Source organism: Diceros bicornis, chromosome 34 (assembly GCF_020826845.1).
Source record: "Diceros bicornis minor isolate mBicDic1 chromosome 34, mDicBic1.mat.cur, whole genome shotgun sequence".
Taxonomy (NCBI): domain Eukaryota; kingdom Metazoa; phylum Chordata; class Mammalia; order Perissodactyla; family Rhinocerotidae; genus Diceros; species Diceros bicornis.
In genome coordinates, this window is record NC_080773.1 from 20,788,699 (window position 1) to 20,809,294 (window position 20,596).

The following is a 20,596-nucleotide window of genomic DNA, read 5'->3' on the forward strand; positions in this document are numbered from 1 at the left end:
ACCCCGACACAACCTCAGAGCTGGGCTGTGATGACACCCCTGTCCCCAACTGGGAGAGACCAGCACTTGCACCGAGGACACCCCTGAGCTGACCTGGATGTTTCCCTGAATCCCCACATCTGCTGGGTCTGGACACTGAGGCGGTTCCCCCCTCACAGTAAAGGACACGCTCCGTTCCTCTTTTACTGGGTCCTCGCACTGGTTTCTGTCTGGGACGGGTGCATGTCATGGAGGAGCTGAGTCTGGGCCTGGGCTCCAGGTGGAGGGGAGTCTGGGGAGCGAGTGCAGAGGCTCCCGCAGGGGAGCACAGACGCAGAAGGCAGGATCTTTCCAAACAGGGAGGGGGTAGAGGGACACAGCTGCTGACATGAGGGAGAGGTCGCCCTTTCCAGGCCCTGTGGAGAAACTTGTCCATGCACGGGTGGTCTCTGTGACCCTGAGGGGTGGAGTCCTGCAGGATCTGGGCGAGGTGTCTCCCCGTCCTGATGGCACGGGGTGACCTGGACCCACAGAACTGACCCTACAGTGTCCCTCAGGGAAGGGGATCCTTCACCTTCTGTCTTCATATCCAGACCCCAAGACGGCTCTTCTCAGGGGAAATTCCATCCATCTCCCTCTGAACACCCACGTTAAGGATAAAGCCTTTAGATCGTACTGATGGTGGTGGAATTTCTCCTACAGAACTTCACAGACGAGTAATATTGACAATGACCTTGACCACAACAACCAAACTCAAATGGATTATCTTACCATTCTCTCTCTCTCTTTCATGAACTCAGTGAAAATTGTGACTTCTGAGTGTTCTGCTCCCCACGCCTCCCCCGTGTCTGACACAAAGCCTGGGGCACACGAGGTGCTAAGTGGACAGGTGCTCCTGAGGAAATGACCATCACTGGAGAGACAGAGAAGGAGGTGGGGAGAGCGCCCTGGGGGCTGTGGGTCCCAGGGGTCCTCCAGGGCCTTGTTCATGTTCATTCAGGAGCCACCTCAGCGTCCTCCCCACACATTCCCCTGTTCCTCAATCTTGTTCAACTTGGAATTTTCCATTGTGTAAAACTAGTCTCTCACCTGAATGCTGTGAGCTGCCCTTTAGTGAGCCCTGGGCTGGGGTTGTGAGTTCAGGGAGCTGACAGGCCCCCCGGGAGGATGTGAGGGGTTAGGATTCCAGGGGAGTGGGAATGAGGCCATCATGCTGGGCATGAGAGGGAGACATTTGGGGGAGAGGTTTGTGGCGGGGCACCTGCTCCTGCCCCAGGGCCCAGCGTGTCTCTGCAGGCCAGGCAGGGGATCTGATGACATCACCAGGTTTTCAGGAGAAATAAAAGCAGCTGCTGAGATCTGCTGATCCCCTCTCCACTCCACTGCAGGCGCCCAGAGCCATGGCTCCCCGATGCTGAATCCTGGGTAAGGAGGACCCACCCCAATTCCCACGAAGCCCATCTCCAGTCTCAGCCACCACCCCATCCTTACCTCAACATAATCCTCCTCCCTGGCCCCATGCCCTACAAATGTCTCCATCATAGCCATACCCATTCCACATCCCAAGATCAGCCCCATCCACATCCCTGATTCAATTTCCAAACTCACACCCAATACCATACATGTCCTGTGTTCCCACTCCAAATCTAATCTTCTACATTACTTTTTAATCTATGTTTTTTTCAATTCTTGCTGGGAAAAATTCACCATGAGGTAACCTCTGTTGTCAATCTCCCTCTCTCTCATTTTTCTCCTCCCCAAAGCCCCAGTACACAGTTGTGTGTTCTAGGTGTAAGTCCTTCTAGCTCTTCTATGTGAGTAGCCTCCACAGCATGGCTACTGTCAGAGGAGTGATGTGGTTCTGCGCCCAGGAACTGAACCCAGGCCACCAAAGCAGAGCAAGCTGAACTTTAACTGCTAGGCCATCAGGGCTGCCTCGTAATCTTCTACATTTTAGTGTCAGTCAGATATGTAAGACAACACCAGTGTCAGCTCAGCCCCGTTATGGCCTGACTGTATCTGAGCCTCCTGCTCAGAACTCCTCCCACCCAGGAAATATTCACACTTTCCAGAACCCTAAACCCATTTCCTCCAAGAGTCCTGTCTGTATCCCCTCACCTTCCACAGGCCCATAATCCCAAGACACCTGGACACAGGTGACTGGATTCCACCCTGGACTGCTCCTAGCCTTTCCCTGTGCCTCCTACAGGACAGACACCCCCTCAGACCTTCCCCTACCCCAGGTGGGGCTCCCCGAGGTGGACCCCTGGCTGCCGCAGCATCCCCACCTCATCCCTCTGCCCTCCTACAGCTGTCTGGGCCGCTCTCTGCATCCTCTGCTCACACGGAGCCCCAGGTGAGCCCAGGAGGGACACTCAGGGGTGGGGTGAGGCTCCCAGAGGGCACCAGGCTGGGAGCCCCTGCCCTGGTGCCTGGTCACACCAGCTCCAGCTCTTCCAGCGTCGCCCGTGGGCGCTTACCTGATGCTGTCTCAGCCGTACGTGACCTGTGGGGACATGTTCCACGACCTCTTGCAGCACTGTTGCTGTGACGACGCTGTGGTGCCTGTGGGCAGGATACGGAAGTGTGGCAACTGCACCTTCACGGTCTGCTTCGAGCAGTGCTGCCCCCAGTCACTTAGACCCCAGGAGTCCTTCCTGGTGAAGCTGAAAGGCCAGAGTTGTTCCTGGGCCCCGTCCCCGGATGACAGGGTTTGTCACAGGTGAGGTCCTGTCCCCTCCATGGGATTGGGGGCTGCCGGGGAGCAGGAGGGTCTGGATGCCTCTTCTGTTCCTAATGCAGCCCCCTGGCCCTGTCACCTGCTCCACTCCATCTACCTCTCCCTTTTCTCTCCTGGTTTCTCTCTCCCTTTGTGTTTATTTCTCTCAGCCTCTTTGCTGCCCTTCTTGTGTCTCTCTTTTCTACTCTCTGCTCATGTACTGTCCGTCCCTCCATCTCTGTCCACCCCTCTCTTGCTCACTCTCTCTCTCTGTCTCTCTCTTCAGTGTCAGCTGACAGAGGACCCGATGACCAGATGACTGCTGGATTCTGCTTCCTGGATCAGCCTGGGAAGAGGGGCCAGGTGTGGACTTAGATCTGGGACGTGGAGTGGGTATTTGGGGACAGGAGATACTCAGACTCAATCCTCCCTTCTCATTCTTTCTCCTCTTTAACACTCAGCCTGAATCTGTCCTAAGTAGGGTGACTGGTACCCTCTAGGATCTCTGAATAATAAATCTTGTTCCTCAAAGTTCCCTGATGGTGTTGCTGAGGTGCGTCCTGTGATCGTAATAAGAACCACAAGGGCCGGTCCAGCTACAGCATTGGCTCTGGCTGCGGAAATGTCTGTGGGACTCAGCACAAGTAATACGGACCCAGGCGAGTGTGTCAGGCACTCCTGCCCTGCAGCATCACTATCAATAGGCTGAGACCCACACAACACCCGTTCACCAGTTGGTAGACATTTGGGTTGTTTCACATTTGCGGCTATTATGAATAATTCTGCTGAGTATTCTTGTATAAGTGGGTGTCAAGAGGTATTTCATTATAGGTTTTATTTGCATTTCCCTAATGACTAAATGTTGATTATCTTGTCATGGGTTTTTTGGCTATGTGTACGTTATCTTTGGAGAAATGTCTGTAAATTCCTTATCCATTTTTTAATTGGTTATTTGGCTTTTTATTGTTGACTGGTAAGAGTTTTTGTGTTGTGTTGTTTTTGACGAGGAAGATTCACCTTGAGCTAACATCTGTGCCAGTCTTTCTCTGTTTTATACGTGGGACGCCACCACAGCATGGCTGATGAGTGGAGTACGTCTGTGCACGGGATCCGAACATGCAAACCTGGGACACTGAAGCAAAGTGCATGGAACTTTATCTACTTGGCCACGAGGCCAGTCCTAGTAAGAGTTTTTATTATATTTTAGATACAGTTCCCTCATCAAGTATAGGATTTGCAAATATTTTCTTTCATTTTGATGACTTTTCACTCTCTTGATGGTGTTCTTTGAAGTACAAAGTTTTTAATTTTAATGAAGTCCAATTTATCTATTGCTCTATGGTTTTGGTGTGTTCTAACGAACCATTGCCTATCTCCAGGTCATGAAGATTTAATCCCATGGTTCTTCTATGAGTTTTATAGTTTTAGCTCTTACCTTTATTTCTTTGATCCATTTTGGGTTAATTTTTAACATGATGTGATGTAAAAGTCCACCTCGTTGTTTTGCATGTGGATATCCAGTTGTAGAAAACACTATTCTTTCCTCTACTGAATTGTCATGGCTCCCGGGAATCAATTAACCATAAAAGTAAGAGTTTATTCTTGGCGTCTCAATTATATTCCATGGAAATGTATGTCTACCCTTATGCCAGTGCCACACTGTCCTGATTATTGCAGTGTTGGAGAAGAGGGAGAATCCCCCTCCGCCCTTTTCTTTTAGGTTCTTAAGGCTGACCAAATAATTAAAAGACAGGTTATCAGGAGAAAATAATACCAAGTTTAATAACATGTATACATGGAAGAAACCAGGGAAACTGAGTTTCTCAACAATGGCAGAGATTCTCATCTTAAATCCTATCTTCAGCTAAAGACAAAGGAGGATGTTGGGGGTGCAGGGGGAGGCAGCTATGGGGGATTACCGGAAATCACAGCAATCAAGGGTATGCAGATTTAAGTCTTCTCCTTCCGTACTGATAAGAGTGTCCAGAGATAAGGTCATCTCCGCTCTTCCCAGTACAGAGTGCGAGATATCTTTACAAATCTAAATGTTTGGTAAACAGAACTTTGACAATAATGGGCTTAGTGAGGACCCTGTCCATACCCAGAGTTAAATTCCTTTAGGCAGTTAGTGGTGGAGGTCAAATGTCCATCAGAGAAAATAATCAAGATAAAGAGATATATTTCAGGGTGGACAATTTTGATCTCCCACAATAGTTTAGTCATGAGTTTGGAAACCAGGAGGTGCAAGTCCTCCGTGTATTTCCTTGTTTGTCAAGATTGTGTTGGCTATTCTGGGCACCTAGCTTATCATGAATTTTATGTTCTGGTTGTCAATTTCTGCAAAAAGAGGGGTTGGGTTTTTGTAAGGATAATGTTGAATCTTTAGATCTATTTGGGAGAGATTACCATCTAAACAAGAACAAATTTTCTAAGGGAGGGAGCGTGTGGGCTCTCTTACAGGTCTGCCCATGTCCAGCAGAAATGGGAGGTGAGGGACTGAAGCTGTCAGTGTCTAGCATCAAAAATGGAGTCTTTCTCTTTATACACGGAGATGGAAGGTAGTACTTGCAAATGGCTTCTTGGAGCCTCGAGGAAGGTGCAGGGACAGGATTTGAACTCAGGACTGTTGACTCCAAAGCTTCATTGCTATCAATTTGTGGCTCTCAGAGCCTGGCCTGGCCCCCGCTGCTCTCCCATCAGCACAGCCTCCTAGACGCCCATCCTGTCCTAATCTCCCTCCTCTTTCCTGCCCCAGGGCCTGATTTAGCTGCCCTGAGAGACCAGGATCCTCCCACATCAGAGCTGGGAACCCCAACCCTGCCCTGGGGAACATGCTTACCTCTTGCAGCCTGACCTCACACCGCTTTTTGGCAGAGACAATCATGCCTGGGGCCCAGCCCACCTGCAGCCTCCCCAGGAAATGCCTGGGATGGAGGTTGTAAGAGCTGAACTATTTTCTTGGGAAGACTTGACTGTAAGTCAGTGGCTCTTAGCTAATGAGCCCATGAGCCTTGGCCCAAAGCCTTCTCCATTCCCGAGTTCACTAACCATTTTTCTGTGACTCACTGTGAAATGACAAAGTGGTTGTTTGTTAGCACTAAGTATGGGGTGGTTTGTTAGACAGCAGGAGGTAACTGAGGCACCTTCCAGGTGTTATTATCAACGTCTCTTCAGTCCACTGCTCCTTCCCCAGGCTGGCATCAAGGCCTGGCATACACCAAGGGCTCCATTGTGGTCTGTGTCAATGTGGCTTCCAACCGTGACAGTGTCCTTGCACCTGACAATTGTGGGAGGGTCTCGTCTCTGGTCAGTTTTCAGGTGGCGGTCTTCCTAAATTCTGAGCTGCCTATCATCCTCCACCCTCTCAAGGGAGTGGAGACGTATCACGTACATTTAGGGAGCAATTATGTACTAAGTGCTGTTCAAAGCCCATTCACCTTGAATCCTTTAATTCTCACATCAACCCGGTGAGGTAGGTACTACATGATGTGGTTTTTCTTTTGAGGAAGATTGGCCCTGAGCTAACATCTGTGCCAATCTTCCTCTATTTTGTATGTGGGACAGCGCCATAGCATGGCTTGACAAGTGGGGTGTAGGTCTGCACTGAGTAATCCAAATCCATGACCCCGGGCTGCCAAAGCAGAGCATGTGAACTCAACCACCATGCCACTGGGCTGGCCCCATGATCCCTGTTTTATAGGGCGGAAACAGAGGCATGAGGAGGTCACTCACTCCTCTGGGATCCAGACGAGAGGCCTCTCTGCAAAGCCTGCTCTTCCCCAGGACCCTGCCCTCAGAGGGGTCCAACAGGTCTCCTGGGGGCTGAGGGACTCCGTGTCCTGTGGTATTTTGCCGAGTCTCAAGCCAGCCCCATTCCACATCAGACAATGTCGTCTCCCTCAGTCTGTGGTGCTGGGCCCGGCCTCCTGCCCCCAGCCCTGTTCGTGGTTCCCCTTTCTCTTTTCCATTTTCCCATTTGTATTAGGTTGCTAGGGAAGCCATAACACAATACCACAGGCTGGGTGACTTAAACAACAGAAATTTATTTCCTTACAGTTCTGGAGGCTGCAAGTCCAAATTGAGTACCAACAGGGCTGGTTTAACCTAAAGCCTCTCTCCTTGGCACTGTATTCTTCGGAATCAATATCCACATTAGGTCCAGACAGGGGCGTGTGGGAATTGAATGGAGGTGGTTAATTCCAGTTATAAGATAGATAAGTGCTGGGGGTGTAACGTACAACAGGATGACTACAGTGAACATGCTGCATGGGGTATTTGAAGGTTGGTAAGAGAGTAAGTAGATCCAAAGAGTTCTCATCATGAGGAAAAAACTGTTTTTCTTTTTTTGGTATGTATGTGAGATGATGGATGTTAACCAAGCTTATTGTGGTAATCATTTCATGATATATCTAAGTAGAATCATTATGCTGTACACCTTAAATTTATACAATGCTCTGGGTCAATTATATCTCAATAAAAGCAAAAAAAGTAAAAAGAAAAAAACAAAAAACCCAAATTAAATCCAGACATTCAATCAGTTGACATGTCTATTAAACACCTTTTAGTCTGTCTGACACCAAACTACTTAATCTCACATTCGTGTGCCCGATGTGCAGTAAGCCAATCACTGAGACACTGGTGCTTGGAGATGGAGAAAGGTTTATTCAAATTGGCCAAAACGAGAAGGCGGGGAGGATAGGTTCCCTCAAATTCACCTGAACAAGAGAAGAAAGCAGGGGCTTTTGTAGAGCTAAGGGGCTTGGCAGGAGGAGTTTCAGAGAAACAAAGGGGAATCCATGTTTCACTCCCAATAAACCCTTGGACAATCTGACTTCTGGGCATCTGAGGGCTGGTTATCTGGTGAGCATAACTTCCTTGAAGGCATTCTCTTTCTTCTGTAAAACAAGCTCATAAATCCTTGTGACCCTTGAGTCACCCCTCAGGTTAAACAAGAAAACAGAAAATTGACAAGATTAACTTCTTTTCATAACAAGGTGGAAAGGTAATCTTACTGAGTATTTACAGTAACCCTCAGGTACATGGCTTCAATCCCCATCGTCTTTTTTCCTTTCCTCATTCTTGTAGGAAGGGAGGTGTCAATCATTCTGGCTACTTCCTCTGGAAAGGGGGTGAAGATGGGGAAACTGAGGAATGAAAATTTTCAACCTTAGATTGAAAACACTTGGACATTGGATTATATTTTGCATTATTAAAATTTTTGCACCTTGTTCAACAGTTTTAGTACAACATTTGAAAGCACATTTTATCATCATATATCAAATCAGAAGAATAAGAACTGTAGACAACTCAAATTTTAATAGTTCCTGAAGAATAGATCTAATCCCTTGTGGAATCCAAGAGAACAGGCCTAAAAACCAGTCTAGACAATATAAACAAAAATTATCAAGGGGTCCTCATGGTCATGCACTGAATAAGTTTTGGGATGACATATCCAACTTCTGGAAAGATTACTTGCCTTTGCCAACATCTGAGAAATTCTAATAATCCAATTGTCTTTCTAGGCTTGGGAGTCAAAGTCAATGAGGAAGCATAACAGCCAGTTACAGATAGAAAACAGAAACCTCAAAGACAATTTACAGAACTAGAATCTAATATCCACGAGTGTGTATTATCGTTTCTACTGAAACATAACTTTTCTCTTTGAAATCACCCTCTATTTTTTTTACCAAAGATAACCAAATTAAGACTAATTGGTTGGTGTGGCCCAATTATTTACATAAGTACAGCAAGAATAGCAATTGATCATATAGATTCTTTTAAATCTACTTTGCTGCAACTTTTTATAAGGAATCTCAGAAAAAACTTTAAAGGCCTCTCAAGGCCAGGAAAGCCAATCCAAAGACTTGTTATCAGACTCCCTCTGCAAAACCCATAGATTTGAGTGATTTCCTCTCTTCTCTTGTGATTCCCCAAAATATCCTGAAGTTCTTTGCACCTGCCAGGGAAGTGACCTTCTTTACTCACCTCGTAAGGTTGCTGGGAACCCTATAAGCGAGATACCAGACCAGTATTTCCAAGGGGCTTTATTTCATAAAGTCAATCTTTCTCCCTTAGCCATCTGGTCAAATCAGAGTCTATCCATGTTTTTCTCAAATGTGACATCCAGTCACACCTTGGTAATATTACCAATGTTTCCAATTGCAACCCATTACAAGGAGAACAGATTCTTATTGAACTTATGCAAATAACTATATTGCCATGAGAATAAGAATATTCACTCACTAAGAATTTCTAAATTTGGGAGGGATCAGGTAGGGAGAAAAAGATAAATGTTTCAATTCTGCTTACAAAGATATAATTTGCAAACTGCTATAAGCCATACTTAGCTTAAGAGAAAAGAGAAAAAGGTTTCTTAAATCTGAAAAAACAAAACATTAAAAAATCGGCAATATTTCAAATGAAAGTCATAAAAATTATAGTCATCGTCATCAGTTCAGTTAGTCCCATAACTATCTTTTGTTAGCAGTTTCATGAAGTCATCAGTTTTTCCCTTAGAGTTCTGTAATTTCTCACTCAGTTCAGTTTCATGATCTGAAAGTTCATCAGAAACTTGTATTCTAGAGTAAGTGTCAGAGTCCTTTCCCCGAATCTCTCTGAAAATGAGGACATGCCTATTTCAATCAAACCGACAAACTTAAACAAGCTTTAATTTGCCAAAGCTCACTTACTTTAAACAGTTAAAAAGAGCTCTTAATGTTCGCTATAATCAGCAGATAGAAAAACATCTCACACTGTATGGGCTCAGGCAACCCTATTGACTTCCTTTAGTACGTTTAATTAACATTGTCTGAGGGGCAGATTTATATGCTGTTTTACAATATCAATACTGGGGGAATGTTTCCCCCAGTGAGACACAATGTCCATCCCCACAATACAATTTATAACACAATCATGCCAGAGCTGTAATCACTCAATTCCACCAACTCTTATACCTCCAATCATAGCTTTCATTAGGACTACACCCACACGTCTTATAATATTAGGTAGGGGAGGCATTCTCACCCAGACATAATGTCAATTTTCAAAACACACTCAAGCAAAGTTGATATAATCTCTTTATATAAAATTATCTCAAACATTCCAACCTTTATAATCTTATCAATTCTTATACGTTTACATTTTTTCAATTTAATTGCAGCCTGAGTCAGTCTTAAGGCTAGTCATTATTTTTTTTTTGTATTTCCTTTTTAATTTGGTCTTTTCATAGGTACCAAGAAAACAATTATGATGAGAGCTCTCTAAAAATTTATCCAATTTAGAGGTTTTTCCAATTTAAGGATCCATGATCTGGCAGTTTTCTCGAGAGTCTTAAGAACATTGTGGCCATGTGATGTTATAACAGAATATGTCCTTTTTCCTTTTCATGGGCTTGTAGCTAAAAGTCTCCAAATTTTGGAGAATATAACCGAGGGGGCTAGAGGTAGGGGTCAATTTAGTGTTCCTCATAGCTGACTTGCACACAAGACCAATGCACCCACGCAAAGATAAAATCCGACGCCTGACAAATGCAAAATCAAAAGCAGACCCAAGTCCAATGCATTTCTCCACTCCAAGTAAGCATTTCGCTGAGGCTGGCTGACACCAGCAGGAAGAATGGAGCAGCAGGGGAAGGCCCCTGGGCAAAGAAGCCCGGGCAGCTGCTGGGGGCCACTGATCACTCGAACCCTCACCAGGAGACCGGCCAGCCACAGGCATGAGACTCCTGGTGGCTCACCAAAATTAATACCGAACCTCTTAATCTCAAGTTTGTGTGCCTGATGTGCAGTCACCCAATCACTGAGAAATCAGTGCTTGGAGGTGGGGAAAGGTTTATTCGAATTGGCCAAAACAAGAAGGTGGGAGGATAAGTTCTCTCAAATCTACCTTAACAAGAGAAGAAAGCAGGGGGTTTTATGGAGCTAAGGGGCTTGGGAGGTGGAGTTTCAGAGAAACAAAGGGGTCACTCCTGATGAGCCCTTGGGAAATCTGACTTTTGGACATCAACGGCAGCTGGGGGCTGGTTATCTGGTAACTTCCTTGAAGGCATTCTCCTTCTTCTGTAAAACAAGCTCATGAATCCTTGCGACCCTTGAGTCCCCCCTCAGGTTAAACAAGAAAACAGCAAATTGACAAGATTAACTCCTTCTCATAACAGAGTGGAAAGGTAATCATATTAAATACATACAGTAACCCTCAGGTACCCTCTCCATGTTTTTTTTTGTTTGTTTGTTTCCTGACAGTTTATTTGGTGAAGGAATAAGGTAGTTTTTCCTGTAGTTTTCCACAAAAAATGTGCCTTCACCAAGGACCTGTCCACCATGTGGTTGAACTTGATTCTCTGTTTCCGGTCAATTGCCTCCTGTTTCCAGTAAATCGATGATGGAGTGACATCAAGGGTCTTTCCACCAGGAAGTGCACAACATCAAGCTGTCTCTCCAGTGGCCATGTGGCAGCCATGGATGGTTACGGCTGAGATCCATTCATTCATTAGGCTCACAAAGTGGTAATAATGTCACTCTGCCTTTGTTTTTCTATCTTTATTATTTGGACTACTTCTATACAAAAAAAAACCTCTCTTTCTCAACTAAGTGAATATCTTGAGGTCCAGTTCTTATGTGAATTGGAAAGGCAGGATAAATGGTTGGGTCTTTATCTTTTTTGTTTTTTAGCCAGTTTTCGTAATACACACCTCATCTCCCTCATCCTGGAAGCAGGAAGATGGCTTGTCTATTCTTTTCCTGTTCCTGGGTAAGAAATGTTAAAAAACAAAATTCAACTGAGTAAATTTTAAAGATCTTACTGGCTTCATTCAAAGATTCATGAACCGGGCAGTATCCTGTCTAGCCTATAGAAAGGATCTCCGAAGAGCTGTCCAAGGCAAGAGATTTTAGGGCAGAAGGGAGCAGGAACAAGGAAGTTATGTTAGGCAAAAAGGCAGCTTGGTTATTGCAAGGTCACCTTCCTTTAGGGGATGGCTGGGGTCTATCAGGGAGATGACCTGACTAGTGCTGAGCAGATTCCTGGTTGAGGCGTTTAAGATTCCATTTCTGGGAGAGCTGAAACTGTCACTGAGTGAAATCTTGTTTTGGTGATGACGTGGGACTTAACATAAGGGACTCCGTTTAGGGCCTGTTGCCTTGTTTTTAGCAGGAAGAGAGCTGTCTCCACTCACCACCCAGAAAAGAATCAGATCCGTCCTCCTCTCTGTCCCATGTGCTTCTCACCTGGGCTCTCGCATCCTCTGTGTGCTTCCTCATCTAGGCTTCGACCACCACCAAACACAGCACAGCAGCGACAGTGGACACAGCGAGAGGAGCCGCAGCAGGAACAGCCGCACAGGAAGCCCTCTGACCTTGAGTTCCTGGAGGTCACCATGAAATGGGCTTCAGTTATACCCAGTGGGCCCTTCTTCACACAAGGAACCTATACCAACTCTGCCTCCAGCTCCCTGGACCCCGAGGGCTCCCCCAGCTCCTCACCAGAGACTGCAGGGACCGTGGTGTTCAGCCCGCAGTGTCCCACGTGGCAGGTGAACACCTGCTCCTCTCCGGGCAGGATCCGAGTGTCCACCCAGGTCTGGTAGGTCCCGTCCCCACTGGGCAGGCTGATCCCAGGCCCAAAGGTGCCTTGCTGCATGGGCTCCCCATCCCGAAGCCAGGTCAGGGTGGCACCCCGAGGATAGAAGCTAAAAGCCCAGCACCTCAGGAGGACCTTGCCCAGCAGGTTCTTACTCCAGGTCACAGTCACTGACGGGGGATCTGGGGGGAGACAAAGCAGAGTTGAGCAAGGCCAAGGAGGCTCCCTCCTTCCACTGCAGGGAAACCAAGAGCAGGAACCAGCCAGCCCTTCGAAATGACCCGTGCACATTCACCCCCAGCCACCCCTAAAGGGTGGCTACGTCCCCAGTGGAGAGAGGACTGTGGGAGGCTCCCACGCTGCTCCAACAGCCCCAGGACTCTCCGAGGGGGTCCGGCCCTCGGCCACCTGGATAGCCTGAGAGAAGACGAACTCCCTGCTCTCAGCGGCCATCGGATCCACTGAGGATGCTCAGCAGACGGTTTTGAAGAATTTGTAGGTACTGATGGGACAAAGGGGCTGCTCTGGTCTACTGGGAGTGAGAATCCTGCCTCGGTGATGTACCTCCTTCCTTCCCAACAGAATCGGTTCCACATGCTCTGGGGGGATGGAGGGACTGTCCACAAGGACGGCCAGCTGGCGCAGCCCGATTCTTTCGCACTGGGCCTCACCTTCCTCTGGAGACCTCTGGTTGATTATAGGTATTTTCATCCACACACCCCCTGCCCACACACACACAGTATCTACTCTTTCATTTTATTTTATGTCACAAGACTTAGATGAGGAGGAAACTTTAAAGTGGACTTTTCTAAAAGTGAAAGCAGAACAGCAGTGGAATGACCCTGGTAATAGGATTCTGGGTGGTTTGCCTTTGAACATGTGACCCTTGCTCCAGAGCTGGAATATTTTGTTCTATCTTGGCTTCCAACGAGGTTGGCTTCATCCTAGGGCCTCCGCCAAGGAGTTCAAACCTAGATGTCTCTCCCCGTCAAGTCAACATCCCAGAGAATGAGGGTCTTGGAGAGAAAAGGTTTCCCTCTCCTGCCTGCCTGGGGCTTGAGGTCTGAGATCTGGGCCCACATTTGAGGGCCCTCCACTTCTCCAGCTGATTGACCAGCAATGCGTTCAGAGGAGACCCCTCACCCACCCACATGGGTGTGCTTCTCCGACAATTCACTCACAACTCAGCAACTAGCCTAAGGCCAGTGCAGGACAGCCACTCAGAAAACAAGAGGAAAGTTCTCTTCCTTGTAGGAACCAGGGGTAGACTCAGTGGGTGGACCCTCCCGCCCAGGTCAGTACCTGTATGCTCCAGGAGGCCCCTCCAGGAGGCCAGGTATCTCCAGAGTTGGGCAGGACAAGTCACACACAGGAAATCCTTAACCAGATCAGCCCTGGGGCCTTGGGTCTCCCAGAGCTTCTTGATGTGCTGGGCTGAAGGCGTGGCCAACGTCCAAGTGAGGGTCTGTGAGTCGAAGGTGAGGAAGTCCTGCCCTTTGTAGCCCAAGCGCCAGAAGCCTCTGGTGCTGTCTCCCTGGAGCTCACAGCCCAATGTGGCCTGGAGGGAGTGAAGGCCTGGCCCACCCCACGCAGTGACCCGTCACCTCACTGTCCCAGAACCTCTCCACCCAACAGGACTCCCACCCAGAGGGGTTATGTCGTCTCCTCCACCCACATCTGAGGAACCTGGTGCAGTCTCAGTGGGGCCTCACCTCTCTGTGCAATTCCAGCCTTGCTGTGCCCTCCCCTCCCCCAGCTGCAAGATAAACAGAGCAGGGACCAGACGCAGACCCACATGCCAATGGCTCTGCCCCCACTCACCCGCACCCTGGCCCTGCTGGCCCATGACCTCTGTCAGCATCTGTCTGAGCTGCCGCTCCTTCTCCTTCAGGTCCTTGGTCTCTCTCTCCCAGGTCTCAGGTCCCAAGTCCGTTTGGATCCCTAGACCAAGGGGCTCTGCCTTGTGGCTCTTGCCGTCATAGCGCAAGAAAACCTCATCATCAAAGTACCCCAGGGCCAGGAACTGGGGCTTCCCAGGCCTGTCCAGGGACAGGGCCATGAGGTCGTAGCGGAGAGTGTGGGTTCCTGAGGGAGGAGGACACGTGGGTGATTCACATGGCCAAGTTCCATGTTTCTAACAGCTGCCTCTGTCTTGAGTTACTTGAATCAGGCTATTGTGTCCTGACCCATCCCAGAGGGGAGTGCAAGGAACCAAGCAGAGTGTTTTGTGATGGACAGGATGAGAGCAATAGACGGTCCAGCAAAAAGATTAGGGTGGAAAGAGATTAGAGAGGCGTTAAGATGTGGAAGAGAAAGCAGGAGTATATTTGGGCAGAGAGAGAAGCAGAAATGACTGAGATCACAGCTGCACAAGGCAGGGGACTAGGAGCCTCCGACAGGCAGAAGGGAAATTTCCCACGGTCTTCTACACCCAGAAGAGAAGAACTGCCAGGCTCTCAGCTGAAACCTGTGAAGGCCACAGCGCCAGTTACGGAATCCTACTAGAACTGTGACCTCGTGCTGAACCAGGTCGATCCTGAGTGAATTGAGGTCATAAGGCCCTTGTATCTACTGAAGTGAGGGAAAGAATCAACCTTTCCTGGGCGGCAAATAACATCAACTGAAGCCAAGACGGGTGTAATGTAGGTAACGGCCAGGAGTCAATGTGAATTTGTTGACCTCTAAAGAGTCAGGAATACAATACTGGTAATCAAGAAATGGAGAAGATCCCAGAGAATTGGAGCCGACCTGCAACGATCCCAATGTTGGCATTAGCAGAAAAACATTTTAATATTAACATGTTTAAGAAAATAGAAGAAAATGAACAAAATATTTGGAAGAATATTTCACCAGAGAACTGAAATATATAAAAATAAAATGTTAATTCTAGAAATGAAATACACAATATCTGAAGTTGTGAACTCATTGGATGGGATCTGCAGCAGATTACACAGAGAAAAACAGGATTAGTGAGCTGGACCACGGGAAAATGTAATATACAAAAACAGAAGCTTAGAGAAATATGAATGGAGAAAAGGGGAAAGCTAAGCATAAGTGACATGTGCGATCCTCTCATCTGTATCACTGGAGTTTCAGGAGAGAAGAGAGAAAATGCAACCCTGGCATTATTCAAAGAGATAATAGCCAAGAATTGTCCAGAACAGATGAAAGGTAATCACCAGGTTCAGGAAGCTCTCAGCTTTAAGCAGGATAAACAGAAACAAAGCCACCTGAGAACATCATGGTCAAGATATTGAACAGTCGAGACAGAGAGAAACATTGAAAATAAAAACACCTAGAGAAAATAAGACATATTACTTTTAGGGAGCATTTTATAAGACCATCGGAGCTGACTTCTGAACAGAAATGATGGAAAGCAGAACACAATGAAACGACATCTTCCAAGTGCTGAAATAAAATCATTACCAACTTACAAATCCATACCAGGAAAAATACTATACTGGAAGGAAGTCAAAATAAAGATGGTTTAAGAAAAAAAAATGTGCACAGTCACTGATATCAGGCCTGCACTAAAGGAAAAGCCAATGGGAGCTCCTCAGGCAGAGGAGATATTATCCCAGAACAAAAGAAGCAAACGCAGGCAGGAAGCCCAAAGACCAACTCTGTGAGTAGATCCAAGGAATATTGAAGGAACAGAAGCATCATTTTCATGTTCTGTGGAATTTAAAGTGTATGTACAACTAAAGTTTATGACAACAATAATGTGAGAGTTTGGGGGGCTGGGAAATGGAGTTTAAAGGTCTAGCAATATCTGGGAATTGTTAAAAGTCATAATTAGTACTTGACTACAATACTAATACATATTATAATCTCTAAAATGACCACTGTGAGAAGAGTAAGAGATGTACAATTAACAAATTAATAGAAGAAAAAAATGGAGTATTGAGAAAGCTAGATATCCAAAAGAAGGAAAGAAAAGGAGAAAAAACGAACAAATAGATTGGCTGAAGAGAAGATATAGAGCGAGATGGTATATATAAACCCAAACATAACAGTAATTACATTAACGTGAATGGACTAAAAACTCCATGTGAAAGAATACGGTTATCAGATAGGCTTAAAAGAAAAAAATGACACAATCAACTTATGTTGCTTATAAGAGTCACACAAAGACATCAGCAGACTGAAATGGAAAGCATGGAAAAATGATATAAATGTAAGCTCTACCCAGAAGAAGGCTGGCATCGCTCTACTAACATCAGAGCAGGATTTAAGAAAAAGGACTGTTAGAGTAAAGAGAGGCCCATGCAGCGGGAGATTTCACCATCAGAAATCTGCACGTTTCCAATAACAAAGCTTTAGAATACATAAAGCAAAATTAGCTAAACTAAAAAGAGAGACAGATCCAAAACACTTCGAAGGATATTAACACCTGTCTCACAATAAGCAGAGTACAAGCAGACATAAAACCCGTAGGTACCCAGTCTGAACCACAGAATCAACTTGACATAGTTGACGCATGTGGAACGTTCTATGTGCAGATGGAATGTTTGCCACAATCAGCCACACACAGAGACATGAAGAGTGGTTCAACAAGTGTCAGAGGATTGAAACCGTTCAGAATATGTTGTCTGACCACTGTGGTAATACGCTAGAAATCAATTTAAAACAAAAGATATTTAGGGCTGGCCCTGTGGCTTAGTGGTTAAGTGCCCGCGCTCCGCTACTGGTGGCCCGGGTTCAGATCCCAGGTGCGCACCGCTTCTCCGGCCATGCTGAGGCAGCGTCCCACATATAGCAACTAGAAGGATGTGCAGCTATGACGTACAACTATCTACTGGGGCTTTGGGGGGAAAAAAGAAAAGGCAGAGGATTGGCAATAGATGTTAGCTCAGAGCAGGTCTTCCTCAGCAAAAAGAGGAGGATTAGCACGGATGTTAGTTTAGGGCTGACCTTCCTCACACACACAATAAAAAGATATTTAGAAAACCCCCAATTGCTTGGAAATTAAACAGCACACTTGATATAGTCCATGGATCAAAGAAGAAATTGTAAGGGAAATTACAAAATAGTTTGAAGTGAATGAGAATGAAAACAATCCATATCGCACCTCGGGAGTGCAGCTAAAGTAGTGACTGCAGAGCAAGTAACAGCCTTAAATGCAGATGTTAGAAAAAAAGACACTAAATAGTGAACCCTCTCAGCTTCAATCTCAAGACATTAGAAAAAAACATAAAATACATAACAAAAGTCAAAAGATACAATAAAGATAAAAGGAGAAATCAGTGAAATAGAAAATTACATACAATAACAAGGGACAAATTTCTCAGAAAAAGAGTCATCTTATCAAAGCTGATATAAGAAGAAAAAGTCAATAGTCCCTTAAATATTAAGAAATTAAGGCCATGATTACATATTTTCCAGCAAGAAAACTCCAGGCCCACATGGCTTCATTGGTTAATTCTAACAAAGGTTTAAGATTAAAACAATAGTCTTATACAAACTGTAGCGGAATTTGGAACACGAGAGAGCACCCCAGATATGTTTCATAAGGCCAGCCAAATCTGATGCCACCCAAGACCCTCACCTGCCTCCCTCCTGGTTCACCTCCCCAGACCTTTACCACCCCCATACTGCAGCCCCTCAGACATCCGCCCCCTTGTGTGGACCCCAGATACTCACCACCCCCACCACTGCTCCCAAATACCAGCTTTCCTGCTGATCTCCTTCCCTCTTCACGTGGACCACACACACACTCGCCATCCCCCTCTGTGGCCACCCACATGCTCCTTGCTACTTCCCTCACTCACTGGTAATTTCATCGCAGCTGCCCTCCCACACTTCCGGCCCCCACACTGCCTCCTCCAGACCCTCACCTGCCTCCCTGCCCTCCCCAGAGACCCTCACCGTCCCCCACCACGGGCCCCAGGTACTCATCTGGCTCCCTGGGGACACCCCATCCAGACATCGCCGCCCCCACGGAGTGACCCGGACACTAGGACCGCCCCCCTCTCCACGTGTCTCGGGAGAACATTTATCGTCCTCCCTGCCCGCGCCTCCCAAGCCCCCAGAAACTCACTTGCCCCCTGCGGACCCTCCATCCCAGGACACATGGCGTCCACGCCACCACCCTGCGGACCCGCCAGACCCTCCCCACATCCCCCTCTCCCCGGCACTGCGCCCCTCAAACACTCCTGCCCCCTTTGGTAGAGCCCCCTGCAAGCGCGCCCTCCACAAGTCCTAACGTCCCCTCTCCTCCCGCCAGCCCCACACGAAGCACGGTCCCCCATCCGCACCCAGACTCCCCCCATCCCCCACCGCCGCCCAGGCGCTCACCAGTGCAGGACCCCAGGGGTTCCTCCAGTAGCAGCAACAGGAGCAGCAGGTGGCTCAGGGCTCTGGGGCCCCCCGGGGACCCTATCCCCATTCCCGTCCAGAGGTCTTGATACCAAACCAAGTGGGCTCACCTCCTGGTGAGTTAAATAAGACTCTACACCAGTGGAAGTCGTCTCACAAAGTAAGGTGTATTTGCAGCAAATAGAGGGCCATGAGGAATCATTTCCAAAGGAAGCAGGAACTTTTATTCCAGTTGGGTAATGAATATTCAAAAGCGAGAGGCGGGTATTTGCTTGCGCAGGCTCAGTTGGAAAACGTGCTTCTGCAGACACTGCCGGTCACCCTAATAAGGCTTAATCTCCTCCTGAAGGGATGTTCATATGAAAATTAAGGCAGGTCATGGGCGGAGCTCTGGTAGGGAGGCTTGATTATCTTCAGGGTGGCAGCTGGTTGTGTCTCCTTAACATAAAAACAGTTAAAGGCTTCCAAACCCACCCTCGAGTCCCTCGGGGCACTGGTCCTTCACAGTCTGTGTGGACAATTTGAAAGCCTGTAGTTTCCAACCTCCCCTTTCATTTTCCATCTCGTAGCCTAAGGCCCAGCCCACCTTACTCTGTGTCTCCGGTGAGCCCCAGAGCCTCCCAAGGACGCAAACTCGCCGTCAGCTTTGCCCAGGACCCTAGTATGCACCGAAGGGTCCCAGATTCCCTCTGGCTGAGGCGGGGAAGGGCTGAAGTCTGTCTGGTCCCGGGTGTTCAGGGTCTCTGTGTCCCCACCCACGGACAGGCCGGTCTGAGTCCCTGCCCTGTGTCTGTCCAGCTGTGTCTGCCCCTGCTGAGGAGAGACCCCGTCCCACAACAGGGTGGGGTCTGCTGTGTGTGGAGCTCAGAAGCCACTTCCCCACAAGCTGAGTTGTGGAACTTGAGTCTCCCTACCCCTCCACCCCTCCCCTCAGACTAAGCCCCTCCTCCTCTCCTTTCTTCCCTAGGTAAAGGAAGCGGGAGGGTCTCAGCCCCCTAAGGAGGTCACCAGTCAGGGCTGAGGCTTTTCCTCCAGGGAAGTGAGCCTGGCAGGCAGGCTGTGAACAGAGGAGGAACTTGCAGTCTCGCCCAGGACAAGATCCTACTGCTGTGAGGAGGGTCTCACCATCACCAGGTCCAGCTGGGGGGCCTTGGGAAAGGGTCTTTGGGACGAGATCCTGCTGTGAGGGAGGGTCTGGGGCCTGGTGGAGGCCAGGGGGTCAGGGAGGAGGCTGCAGAAGGAATGTGGCAGAGATGCTGTTGCTTGGTGAGTGTGTGTGTGTGGGGGGGGCCCCAGGGGAGGGGATTCTGGGGGGTCTGAAAGAGCTCCAGTAGGGGGCGCTGTGCAGGTGAGAAGGGAAGGCGTCTGGGGCCTGCAAGCCCAGGGAAGCCGACAGTGAGCCTCGAGGGGCCTCCACGGGCCTCAGGCCTCAAGACCAACGTGACAGGAGCAAGTGGACGCCCCTGAGGGCAGACCCCTCCAGGCCCAGAAATCACCCAAGTCCCTCAGGGCCACATTCATGGTGATGGGGTGGGGAGGAGAGAGACGCATCTCATGTCAGAAGGGGAGGCTGGGACCCTTCCCCAGCAGGGGGGCCCCACGGGGCACAGCTGTGCAGAAACATCACATGAGGAGGACACAGGGGTGGGGGAGACAACTGGAAGGGAAAGAGGTTTGCAAAGCACTTCAGGCAGAAATTCTGGGAAGTTACTATGTGAAGATGCAAACATCCAGTCAGACACACATGGAAAACAGTGCTTTCATCCATCATCCATCCATCCATCCTCCATCCATCCATCCATCCATCCATCCATCCATCCATCCTTCCATCCATCCATCCTTCCATCAACCATTCATTCAATATTCCCTGAGAATCTGCTTTGTGCTCAGCCCTGAGCTACATGATGCTGGGGACACATGGTGACTTAGGCCCAGGCCCTGTCTTTCTGAGTCTTACTGTCCAGTGGAGGCCGCCCCAGATGCTGATGACCTAGAGTGAGTGGG

The 20,596-nt window shown here is 48.0% G+C and overlaps 2 protein-coding genes and 1 pseudogene across 3 annotated transcripts in view; 2 read left to right on the forward strand and 1 right to left on the reverse strand.

Annotated features, from left to right (window-relative positions):
* The window catches only part of LOC131397039 (MHC class I-like protein MILL2), a 313,559-nt gene that overhangs the window by 32,881 nt on the left and 260,082 nt on the right, over positions 1-20,596 (forward strand). The gene's annotated exons all lie outside the window — the stretch shown is intronic.
* On the forward strand, positions 1,380-3,017 carry LOC131397610 (insulin growth factor-like family member 1; annotated as a pseudogene).
* Positions 11,819-18,814, reverse strand: LOC131397035 (MHC class I-like protein MILL1). 2 transcript variants are annotated; one of them, XM_058529657.1, is made up of 3 exons: positions 18,572-18,814; positions 12,178-12,456; positions 11,819-12,059 (listed from the first exon to the last, which is right to left on the reverse strand). In XM_058529657.1, exons 1-3 carry the CDS (start codon positions 18,660-18,662, stop codon positions 11,956-11,958), a joined length of 474 nt encoding a protein of 157 aa, XP_058385640.1. In that variant the 5' UTR covers positions 18,663-18,814; the 3' UTR covers positions 11,819-11,955. The 2 variants fall into 2 exon arrangements, with proteins under 2 accessions (XP_058385640.1, XP_058385638.1); XM_058529655.1 differs by lacking the exons at positions 11,819-12,059; positions 12,178-12,456 and adding exons at positions 13,005-13,849; positions 14,096-14,359.

What these genes read in the sequence shown, in the direction of transcription:
- LOC131397035 (XM_058529655.1), bottom strand. Translation starts at nt 18,662, where the DNA reads ATGGGGATAGGGTCCCCGGGGGGCCCCAGAGCCCTGAGCCACCTGCTG. An exon ending in ACCCCTGGGGTCCTGCACTG is followed by an intron (nt 14,360 to 18,571) that starts GTGAGCGCCTGG and finishes CTCCTCCCTCAG; the next exon opens with GAACCCACACTCTCCGCTAC. An exon ending in CCAGCAGGGCCAGGGTGCGG is followed by an intron (nt 13,850 to 14,095) that starts GTGAGTGGGGGC and finishes GGGGTGGGCCAG; the next exon opens with GCCTTCACTCCCTCCAGGCC.